This window comes from Chelmon rostratus, chromosome 15 (genome assembly GCF_017976325.1).
Source record: "Chelmon rostratus isolate fCheRos1 chromosome 15, fCheRos1.pri, whole genome shotgun sequence".
NCBI lineage: Eukaryota > Metazoa > Chordata > Actinopteri > Chaetodontiformes > Chaetodontidae > Chelmon > Chelmon rostratus.
In genome coordinates this window covers 23,565,716-23,577,896 of record NC_055672.1, presented here as the reverse complement: position 1 = coordinate 23,577,896, position 12,181 = coordinate 23,565,716, and the positions used below count along the sequence as shown (strand labels likewise).

General features: G+C 42.3%; 1 protein-coding gene across 1 annotated transcript in view; it reads left to right on the top strand.

Annotated features, from left to right (window-relative positions):
• Positions 1 to 12,181, top strand: part of syne3 (spectrin repeat containing, nuclear envelope family member 3) — a 40,726-nt gene that overhangs the window by 22,270 nt on the left and 6,275 nt on the right. The window contains exons 11-17 of the mRNA XM_041954070.1: positions 621 to 755; positions 1,772 to 1,933; positions 4,606 to 4,778; positions 6,032 to 6,689; positions 7,368 to 7,511; positions 7,877 to 8,056; positions 8,782 to 8,832. Coding sequence (XP_041810004.1) covers positions 621 to 755; positions 1,772 to 1,933; positions 4,606 to 4,778; positions 6,032 to 6,689; positions 7,368 to 7,511; positions 7,877 to 8,056; positions 8,782 to 8,832 — 1,503 coding nt within the window. The remainder of the gene's footprint in view (positions 1 to 620; positions 756 to 1,771; positions 1,934 to 4,605; positions 4,779 to 6,031; positions 6,690 to 7,367; positions 7,512 to 7,876; positions 8,057 to 8,781; positions 8,833 to 12,181) is intronic.

The following is a 12,181-nucleotide window of genomic DNA, read 5'->3' as shown; positions in this document are numbered from 1 at the left end:
AGAGCCAAGCCTGAGTCAGCCAAAATATCTGCTGGAACACAAGATGCTCATATCTAAGCCTCCAGCAAATTAAGCAGACAAACTCGGATCAAGTGTCATGGAACTTCTTCAGAGTTGCACTTTGTAACCACACCGCAAACTTGAAAGTGACTCAGTTTTTGCCATGCAGGCATTATCAGATTCAAGAAAGACACTAGTTCTTGATGGAATGGTGTTTACATAGTTGGATCCATTGCCAACAATAAGAATAATGCTGTGCAGTCATGGGCAGACACCGGTTCACTTCATTTCAGTTCACAATAAGAATGACACTGCTGAGCCTTGAGACTTAAATTAAACTGTGTAATGATGTGTATCTGAGTTTTTTGTTGTCAAAGTGATGGATTTATTCATTATAAAAGACTGTGCTGCAACAACGTACTGAATATTATAGTATCCAGTACCTAAAGTTTAGATATTTTGAAATGATGTTGCAAAATTAACTTGTAGCTCAGTGCCTGGCAACATGTGTTGCTGAACTTAAACTTAAAACCACATAACTTACAGTGAAACCACAGTTGTGTGTTGTTGTGTTATTTCCCATGACACGCTTTTACACTGTGTGTCTTCTGTTTCTGCAGGTGATCCAGAAGGACCTGGAGGACTGTGAAGCCCACATTATTGCACTGGAGACTCTAGTCTCATCCAGTCAGAACAACAGGACTCAGTTTGAGAGGCTCTGTGCTGACTGGAAACATCTGCACAAAGCAGTCAGGGTAAGAAATGAGAGGGATTCAATTGGATGAAGTTCCAACTAAACTAATCCTTAATATCTGATGAAAGATCTCCCCATAGTTAATCTGCACCAATCATTTTCTTTAACAATGAATCAAATGACTGTGCAATCAGGGTAAGGGGTTGCTCATTGTGATGAAAGACACATAGATTATCACCAACTCTGCAGTTCCTCTCAGGTCTTCTTTATTTTGTTCTGTCTTTATGACCCCATTAACATGTATTTGTATTACAATGTTATCTAGATAAGAAAAAAAATCTTAGGTAGATGTAAACATAATCCACACAATGTTGTTGCATCCGTACGCTACACAACATACAGGTATTTGTTTTTAGCCAACACAAAATATAGGTTGTTTGAATGGTTCGAATTTAGAGAGCGAGCAAGTAAGAAAGCTAAAAGAGAAAGGCCTCTAGCTACTGATTATACATCTATTCAGCAATTCAACTCGAGCTCTGACAGTTTGGTTGAGATTCAGGTCTATTATGCTTTTTCAAACAGTTGTGTGCAGCCCAAACCAATACTAACTTCACACAGACGGGTCCCCTTGGAGACACTTCATACAACTTTTTTCACATATGCAGCAGACTCCCCAACACCTGGAGAGACACCTTGATGTGTAAAATCGGTGGATTTTCTTTAAGGACTTCCGAGCTGGAGTTATTTTCCTCACAGCTTTTAAATCAATGTGGATAACTTACAGTATAAACTGTAGCCATCTCCAGACATTTGCACCTAAATGTGTTGATGTGCACAATGAAGTACAGAACATACAGAACCCCCACTTCTTTAGAGTCCAAACATCTGGACTGATTGTTCTTGGGGACTTTAACACAGCAAACCTCAGTCATGAACTGCCCGCTGTAAAACTGGAAGTGCAGCATCTGTTACAGTGTTGGAATGTGAAGTTGCATAATGGCGGCTTTTGCAGATGTTGCCAATAAACTGTGTAATTTTTTTTTGCTGCCATTGACTTTCTTTTCCTTTTCTTTGCAGGTGAAGGTGCATGAGAGTGAGGAGAACATCGTGGAACATGAGAGCTTCCACGACAGCCTGCTGAACATAGAGAAGTGGCTGATGATCATGAAGCAGAAGCTGGAGTCCTTCCACAGCCCCTCAGGAGAGTGGAGCGTAGAGGGTCGCCAGCACGAAGCTGAGGTGTGTGTGTGTGTGTGTGCGTGCGTGCGTGCATGTGTGTGTGTCCTTATTAGCACTCAACAATCATATCATATGAGTGCACATCATGGTTTGAACTAAAGGTACATGGTAGGCACCTCACCCCACCAACATCACTGACGCTCGGTAGGTGGGTACCAGTGATGTTCAGGCCAGTTTTAAGTGCTCCTATGCTGCGTTGTGCACGTCCCATGCCAATTTGCTGTGTTTCCAGTCAGGTGGCTTTCTATTAAATACAATAGTTTCTGAGCTTTCTTTAACAGGCCAGAAATATGTGATATCCATGGGAGGTTATCTGTGATGGTAATTCCCAAGAACTTTCCCAAGAAACTGTTCACTTACTCCATCTCAGCTTCACTGATGTAGAAGGGGTCGTGGAGCTGTGATAGTCAGGCGCTCTGATGGCAGCTTTGACTTCCTTCTCAGTTAGATTGTGTTCCTCATTTTGTTCCACTGATTGTTTAAGTGTGGTTTTAAGAGGCAGGATCATGAAAGCTGATGATGTGTTTTCACTGTGTATCAGTGATGTGAGACCTTTAAGGCGTTTAAGGACCTCAGCTAAAATTAAAGAGTAACTACCCTAGTCCAATCGCCCTGCACACCTGAGGTGTGTTGAGGTACACATTTCTTCTGATGGTGGTCTCCGTACCAAACTTGCGTGAGTAGAGAAAACCTAGAAAATGTAGAGGTACTGAGGCCATGCTCCCAGGTGTGTGTGTCTGTGTGAGTTGTTTTTGGAAAATAACCTTTTAAATGTTCATTTCCTTATTTTTATTTCCATTACCTTTAAGTGTATATTTTCATCTGTCTACAGTCCTCTTGAACTGACTGCATTATGTAAGGCTTGAGGAGCTGATTTGATAGTTTACTGAAATGAACTGAAACCAATGGGTTGTCAGTAAAGCACAGAACACTACTGGTATGGTCCTGACATGATTCAGAGTTGAACTTCATCATGACTGATAGGCGCACTCTCCCAGTCTGTTACTCTCTACGATCAGAGTGTTTGGCTTTATTGTTAATCAGGAGCCTTGGGAACATTTTCGTTTTGCTTTTAGTTTGGAAGTCACAACCTGTGGATGTCTGGGCTCATGATGGATATATTCATCAATTCATTAAAATCCATTTCCCTTGCTCTAGATTTTCTATCATTTACATGTGTTGTTCTGTCAACCAGTGCTGGAAAAGACCTGATGACAGCTCAGTGACCTTACATGATGGCCCGAGTCATGAATTTTAATGGCAATACAACGTAGTCTCTTTATAATTACAGTGTTCGTTATTACACTGACCTACCTGCCAATTTCATCACCCCCATGGGTTGAAATTCTTCACCTCTGCATTTCATTAATTCAGAGCATTTTTATATCCCTGTGCCAGCGATAGCCGTGGCTGGAGTCATTATGTTTTCGGTTTGTCCATCTCTCTCTACGTAGGTATGTCCCATTCACATGCATGCAAGAGCCTCAAGAGAATTTCCTCAAATTAGGTACAAACGTCCACCTGGACTCAAGGATGAACTGATTAAGTTTTGGTGGTCTAAGATCAAAGGTCAAGGTCACTATGACATCAGCCAGTGACTTGACTGGTGTGGTGTTAAAGTTAAATGTAGCTGTAATACAGTTCAGGGGCTCTGCTCTTTTAAAGTGAAATCGATATCAAATTTAAGAGTTCTTGAGAGTTAATTATCACCCATCTTATCAGCGTAGAACAGACACAAGGAGTGCATCAGAGAGGAGAAGTCCATTCCCAAAAATAAAACCGAGAGCAGCCGGTACAGAGGAGTATGTACGTTTCACTACAGACAGGAAATGATGTGTTAAAGAAGAAAAAGAAACATTTAAACTCTTTCTTACCCAGCAGCAAGTGAATGAGTGTTGCAAGGCTGCATTTAACAGCCTGCGACCTTTTGGTCCTCTTGTTTCTTTGCTTTGAACACAGCTGAGTTTATTAAACCAGAACGTGTAGTTAACTGACAACATGTTCCCTTTCGTATGTGATTTAACCCCTTGAACCCAATTGATGCAATTTTAAGCAGCCCTTTTCCTCGTAGTCATTGGTCAGTTAAATCAGAACAAAGAAGAACAAGAAATCTTTGAATTAGGTCACATAACTTCAAATGTTGCCCCAAAATCATGATCAATCAGCATTAAAGTAATCCAGTAATGTTGGAATGTCCTCAGAATGTCTCATCAACATGACACTTGTTTCCCTAGAGCACTCCATACATTCATATAAACTATTTATTTTGTGTTAAAAACCTGTGGACACAACAATAACAATGACAACATAAGGAAAAACAGTTTCACATTGCATTTTTCCGTAAAGACATTATAGAACATGAAAATACCACAGACATGCAAGTGGTGATTTCTAGAGATTTTGTCAAATAATTTTTCTTTCAACATTTTGAGAAAATAATCTACTGGTGAAAATCAGATACTGAGCTTGTCTGCTATTAGCTGAACTTTGGAGCTAGATTATGTCGTCTGTTGTTGCAGTTTTGAATACTACCTGTACAATGACGCAAAGTGTGTGAAGCTCATTAACACAAATTAACTTGATGGTGGTTCTGAGGTTGATGCTGACATATGTCATGACTGGTCTCATCTCTCTCTGACCGCTGTGTATATTAAAGTTGTCCTTGTCCACAGAGAGCACTGGGAGAGTTTCCAGAGAAGGAGTTACAGCTGCAGCAGATGGAGGTCCAGGGTCAGGGGGTTTTGGAGAAGACTTCGGCGGAGGGACAGGTCCACATTCTGCGAGACATGAAGCGCCTACGAGAGTCCTGGCTGGCGCTGTACAACATGAGCCTCAATCTTCACAGGTACCTGTGGATAATGAGTGGGTTCAACTATTCCTCTCTGAGATTTGTGACCAGAGAGCTCACATTCTCTGGTCACTCTGACTCCTTGTCTACACCCACCACATTGTGGATGCAGCTTACCTGCAGCAGCAGTCTTAGTCCTCCATCGGCATCTACTTGAAAAATGTCTGTGTGACTCACGTTGGTGCCACGGATGGCGTTGTTACACTCTGTACTCTCTGTGCTTTGTTTTCTTTACTTTAGCTCAGTTTTCAGCTCCCTGTCTCTGAACGTTTGACAGTTAGCTTGTCAAACTTTTTCATGCTTTTCATTCAGCCAGCTTTGAGTGGGAGGAGCAGCAGCTATTTGTGGGATTTGCCAGAGACACAGGCAGGGAAAAGCGTTCCAGAGTGGTAGTTGAACTACGAAAGCGGAGATTTCGAACTGTGTTCCCATCAATGCATGTGGCGATTGTCTTCTCTCTGGCCAACAAAATGGATGAGCTGCTGCTGCTCGACAGAGCAAACAGGGATTTTCTAGATCTGCTGCCCTGTGCTTCACTGAAACCTGGCTTTGTTAGTGCAGGCGGGATAGGACACTACATCCTCCAGGCTTCCAGCTCCTCTGAGCGGGCCGCAGTCAGTTGTGCGATTGGCATCAGGCCAGCCAACAAAAAAATGTTTCAGGGTCCCTCTCATTGAACCCTGGGACAAACCACAAATGACCCACCACATCAAAATGTGAAGAGAAACAGTCACCATACTTTTAAAAGTCAATTCCTTATCAACTTCAACCTAAAGCTTGCATGTTCCATTTGCAGCAGCAATGACCCCTTCTCTTGTTCAAATGTACTCTTGACGTAAGTTGGTCTCCAGCCAGCAGCCCGAAACTGAAGAGTAGATCAGGATCGAACTGAAGAAACCTTTGTGTCTTCCGGCTTTAGTGTTTGGGTGAGAGGGGGGAGTGTCTAGTGTCAGATGTCCAATGTCAGAGGTGTGAAACTTCACCTCTCCTCCCTCTAGATCTGAGTTGTTGTAATTATTTTCTTTTGATTCAATTTCTTTCCTAAAAAAATTAATGACATTTATTAGTTTGAAGGCCTCTGTGTTTAAAAGCCTTTTCAGCTGCTGGAGGATACCAAAACACCTTTATGAACAACAAAAGATTATCCCTAATAATGAAGTAGCAGAACATATTGAGGCAATTTAACATTTCAGAATAGTAATCATTACCTGAGTTAAAACACTTAACTTGTGTGTTTCTTTCTCTCCCAGGCTACTAAACAGCTCCACAGAGCAAACAGAGTCTGACTTATGGCGAGTCGGTGGCCTGACTGCAGACAACACATCCCTAACAACAGAACAAAGTCTGGGGGAGACGGACAGTCAGGTGAGGACAGCAAGCTCCAGGAACCAGAGGGGACAACAGGAAGTAGAGGTGTATGGAGCCTTGGCCAGCTCGGGGCCAGGAAGAGGAGGAAGCCTGGAGGGAGAGGCAGGAGAGGGGGTGATGACGGGCCACGAGGCACGGCTGCAGGGCCATGGTGAAGCCCACCTCATTCTGACTGAACAGGACAATGAACATCTCAGCTCACCAAGGACAGGCAAGAACGATGGGTGCTCCTTTAAAGGAGACACAGTAGATTCCTCTGCTTGGAGCATTCGCAGCAGAGCAGGTCATAAAGTTTCCAAAGACTCCTTCACCGATGGAAGCCCTGACAGCGACAAATCGACAGGGGGCGACAGCAGCATCTTGTTTGGAGACAGAAGGGAAACAGCATTTACCACAAGTTATGGTGAGGAAAGAAGAACAAGCCCTGGAGAAGGCAGCATGGAGGCAGGGGGAGGCCTGAGCCCAGCAGGAGGAGCATTCATGCTGTTCAGAAGGGACCCAGCCAAGAAACCATCAGCAACACCAATGGAACACACAATGGTATCGTTACACTCAAGCAGTGTTTGTTGTCTTTGTACTTAAAAAAGTCACAGATCACCTTTCTGCATGGCCAATACCTAACTTGGTGTATGTTAAGTGGTTGATTGCTGTGCCTGTAGGAAAATTGTTAAGTTCCCATTTGAAGCCTGCTGGGTGAACTGTATGTAATGGGTACTACAAGGCAGAGGTCAAAGAAGTCAAAGAAAAGAGAGTGGTGAAGAGCTCCTGTTTTCACTGTGGCTCACTTTTCCCCCCATATCTCTGCCCATGTTTCGCCTCTCTTCTGGGGGTTGTTGGTAGTTTTCAGAGCTATCTTTAAACTAGTCTTTTGCAGCTACGTAATTCCATGAAAATGCTAATCATAGTCAGATTATAACAGAATGAAGTTGGGTCAGAGCTTACCATTCGTTCCAGTGATGGATGCATCTGTCCAGGCATTGGTCTTTAGATGCTTCTTTTGCCATCTCGCCTGGCAGATGAAATATTGTGGAAATAAAACCATATCAATAAGTAAACAAAGAAGCACAGATGAGAGACCGGTGACAAATGACTGCCGTAACTGTCCACTCATCAGCCGTGTATCCGTACTCCAAACTCCAAAAAGGGCACAAAATGACTGCTGACTTGCTGTTAGTGTGCGCTGTGTAAGAGTTTTATGAGATGTTTGGGTTTTTACAGGGCGGCACAGGACAGGACATATCCAGGAGGAGAGAGTTTGAGGCCTGGCTGTCCAAAGAGAATGAATTCCTCTCAGGGATCCTCAACACCAAGGGGGCAACACTCAGTGCCAAACAGCTCAAGACCCGACAGGACACGCTCAGGGTGAGCTCCAGAAAACATTCAGGATGTTGTCTCATGGCTGTATTCTGTAGGTCTAGTATCACCTCTTATTTTTGGAAGCAAATTGTGAAACTGGAATATACAACACAGTGTTTTTGTTTCTTTATGCTTTGGAGGAAGCGTTATCCTGGAATGATCTGTGAATATTACGAATGTCAACTTTTCCAGTCCACTGATGTAATGTTAAACCTCATTATGCTAACTTGAGAGTAGTCAGCCTTTCATGGTTAAAACATTCGGTTTTGTTGCACCTTATCTTGCTTGTCATTTCTGAACTGGAACTAGACACTGGGAACTTCCTGTTCTAGTTCACTGGACCTAAAACTCTGTGCTGTGTCGTGGTGCAGGCTCTGAGGGCAGGAGTGGACTGGGGTCAGGAGCAGTTCCAGCTGTTGCTCCAGGAGAGTCAGGGAAGTGAGGCTGGACCAGCAGATGATGCGCATCTGGAGGAACTTCGCTACCGGTGGATGCTCCACAAGTCCAAACTGAAGGATGTGGGAGACCTCCGGGCCAGGGCCAGTGCCAAGGTGAGAGGACCAATCCTAAATGAGGATCAACAAGAACTTATTATCAAACTTATTCTCCCGATACCGATTCTGACACAAAACAAAACGGAGTAAAATTTGCAAAGGAAAGTTGAAAAAGAACGTAGTGTAGAGCTCAATAAATTTGGTTGCTGTTTGCATGTAAACACTTGGATTACATGTATACGTATATAAACAAAACCAAAAAGTCACATATTAATTTGTACTTGATTTGAGATGCTGTCTGTAATTGCTAGTTTGTGCTGGGGTGCTGCATTAACTGCTGTGTCTTCACTGTGATGTCTTGTCATGGTATTTCACTTTAAGCACACTGCTTTTTTTTCACCACAGGGTGGCAGTGTAGCACAATTTAGGACACTGCTTGTACAGTGAAGTTTCCCTGTCACACATCTGTAAACAAGCTGCTGTTCAGAAGACTGAGTTCTTAAAATAGACTGCGTGCTATTTGCACAGCCTTCTCCAGATGTGGTGGATCCATATGTTCATACATACACAAACTGATATGAGTTTTAAGAACAAACACGACACTGAACAGTCAGTCCAGCAGTGTGGTCCTGTACGAGAGAACAGGACCACACTGAACCCCATCGTGGTTTGAATTTAGTGTGATAATGCAGTGCAGAAGGTTAGTGTGTGGAGCTCTTGCTGAGGTTTTGAACACAGTCAACATCGTGACTGATTCAAATCTTTTCTTTCTCCATCTGCAGAGAGTCAAAGCCAAAGAAGAGGAGCCGGCCATCGCAGCAAAGGTGCAAAAGGTAACAGCAAACTGTTTATGATTTAAGAAAATTTGGCAACATAACTGAACAGCAAAGTTATGGCTGAGATAATTATCAGTATTGATTTGGTCAATAGTGAGATTTAGATTGCCATGGTTAATTACCCATTGTTTTGTCGTGTGTGCGTGTGGGGGTGGAAAGTACTGAATTGTTTGAAAACTTTTGTGAATCTTATCTTAAGTCATGCTCATGATTTTTATACCATTAGCGATGCAGCATGAACATCGACACCAGATATTCTTTGCCATTACTTTAAAAAACCTTGGATAGAAGTACTCAAGTGGCATGTGTGTTCATATATAGTTGTAAATATAGGCGTGTCTACAGCCCCCTGTACAAATATTGAGAAGAGTTTGATACCAAAGGTCATGTAGGTCCTTATAATTTCAAACAAACTTATGGAAAATAGTAGAAATGCCCTTCGCAGTTTCCCAAAACCCAAGCTGATGTCATGTAATAACCAACAGACAGTTTAAAACAGAGAGCTATTCAATTTACACTGAAATAAAAGAGAAGAATTAATCCTCACATTTGAGAAGCTGGAACCAAAGAATTTTTGATATTTTGCTCGAAAAATGACATCAGAATCAAAAGAGAACATGACTTAAAAAAAACATGCAATCATAGTTAAACTGGCAAACTATTTTCAAGTGCACATCACAAAAATCTTTCTTGGGGATCCTCATAGGTAAGGTCATTTTTTTAACCTGCTGTGCCACGAGCTTATTGCTGGGTTTTGTTTGTTTGCCTGCTTGCTTGTTTGTTTGGTGTGCATGTGTTTGTGTTTGTTTTCTTTTCTTTTATTTGTTATTCTGGATTAAATACAGAAGATGAGTTTTTGAGCTGGAGGTCCTGCAGATGGCGCTCTTTATTTAGTCTTTTAAGCCTTGCTGCCTCTTACTGTTTATTCTAAACACCCATTTCTTCTATTTATTTCAAAGGAACTAGAAACATTGTATGTTTTCTCCCAGGTAGTGGAGGATTAAAAAGGGAAAATGTTTGGTTTGGTCTTAAACCTCTGAACCAAGTGCTGTCCTGTATTCATTTGACATATTGAGATTTCCCAGCAGTCTTTAGGCTGGGGGGGGGCAACACCTGACCTGACCACCCAGGACTGGCATCAAATCAAGCATAACGAACCAACCCCCCAGCCCACCATTCATTTAGTAAGCAGTGGGTGGTGAGCAGATTAAAGAATGCCACCCCCCTCGACCACGCTGTTGACCCCTCAGACGCCCCCGCTGAAACAGCCCTCCAAACATTCCTCTTCAGAGTCTTTTCACACGGTTTTTACAGACTGAGGGTTCTGCTCCTGCTTGCTTTTATCAGCCTTTATCTTTGGGAGAGGGGGGTTGTTTGCTTTATTGACTAGGTGCTTTGTTGTGTCACGTAATGTGTTTTTCTTCTCTAATGCCATGAAGTAAAAACACCCACCATTTAGCAGCTATTTATGATACACCAGCTTAATTGATGTGCTGGAAAATTCTCTGAATGTTATTATTGGATTCATCTGAATCAAGACATAATGTTTATTCATCTTTGTCTGCATGTCAGCTCTTGATTTAAGGCACAACAGTATACATCCTGTCTGATTTGCTATTGTTGGGCTCCATGCCTCTAAGCTGTCACTCTAATAGATGCAGTATGTTGTCAGTCTCAGTTCACAGCGCGAGATGAGTGTGGACACTTTGCTAATGCTGTGAATTTGACCAGTACAGTAGTTAGACATCAGGCTTCCAGTCATTAAGTGCACCTAGACAAGCAATTCTTCCTAAGATGTTCAGCAACCATTGGCGTCACCAGCCACATAACCCTGACAGCAACAGTGAGCACGTCCACCACAAACTAGCATGATCCGCATCCACTTACGTTTTGTTGACAGGCGGCATGATGCATTGACGTGATATCAGCTGCTCCGTGTGTGTTGCATTAAGGGACTGCTCGGAAGAACGTGTTAGTCTACTATTTTATGTTATTTTTGTATTTGGTTTTTATGAATTGCCTTGCCGGGGGACCAGAGGTTCTCCACCCCTGGTACAACCCCACCTTTCCATGCAAAGCTTTTACTGTGAAGCATCTGCAGGAAATGTTGAGATTCATTTAATGGTGACTTAACAGCAATCAAAAAACTAAAGGTAGTTCCAACCCAGCTCAGCGTTGACAGCACAAATACTTTTTAAGGACACCTAAAATACTACAATGTTTGAATTCTATTTTTATGTTTCTCTATGATTTGTATTCACTCGTTCACACTAAGTTGAGGTATACACACCTTTGTCCAGTGAGTGTTTGTCATATGGACGTATGTTTAGCTGGTTTCACTTCCTCTTCCATCAGTCATTAACCTTTACACACACAGTCCAACACAGTCTGCATCTCTCTCTCTCGCTCTCTCTCTCTCTCACACACACACACACACACACACACACACACACACACACACACACAAAACCTGTTTCAGATTTTACCTACTGTACTTACTATAGTAGTGCACACACAGTTGTCCTGTGCAATGAGGGATTATTAGCAACATCTAAAGTGGTTTAGATAATCTGTCCCATTTACAAAATGTCTCTTCATGTGACAATTTATTTTTCTTGCCCTGTTTGCTGCTAATTTCCTTGGATTACAAAGTACAATGTTATCAGAATTGATAGAGCAGACTCATCTCCAGAGCTCTGAAAATAAAAAACAAGCTGTAATAAGTTGTCTGTTACGTACATCACTATTTCTGTGTAACATACATATCATGTGGGAGTAGGGTTCAAGTTAGGTGGGATCCAGCGAGAGCTGAGCTAAAATCATACTCTGTGGTAGTCGCGAATACATGACCAACAACCATTATTTTAATTACAAATAATGCACCTTTCAATGTAATTCTATGTTAAGTATTATTTACGTTTGCAAGATAAATATGCTAAAATTGACACGTTTTTTGCAGAAGAACTAAACACCATATTCTCCTGTGGCCACCGTGGTGTGTTGTTGAATATTGTGTAGAATAGTCCCGTTGAGAGCGTGTGAACATGAACATGAACTCATTTGGGGTCTTTAAGCCTGGCTAGTGTCTGTTTTTTTTCTCACAAAGAAACAAATAACAGCTTTAAGCGACTGGAATTCACCTGTTAACATGACAGCGAGCACTAGCTTTGCTGCTACAGAGGACGCTAGCTCTGCTGCCAGACCTGATGGCGCTGAATGTGTGAGCACTGCGCATTTGTTGGAGCGCATGAGGTGGGGCAGTTTGCTAAACATCTCGGAGAGTTAAGCATTGAGGATGTCAATGAGTTCAGACGCAGTGAATTACAAGGCAAGGAATATCAGAGTA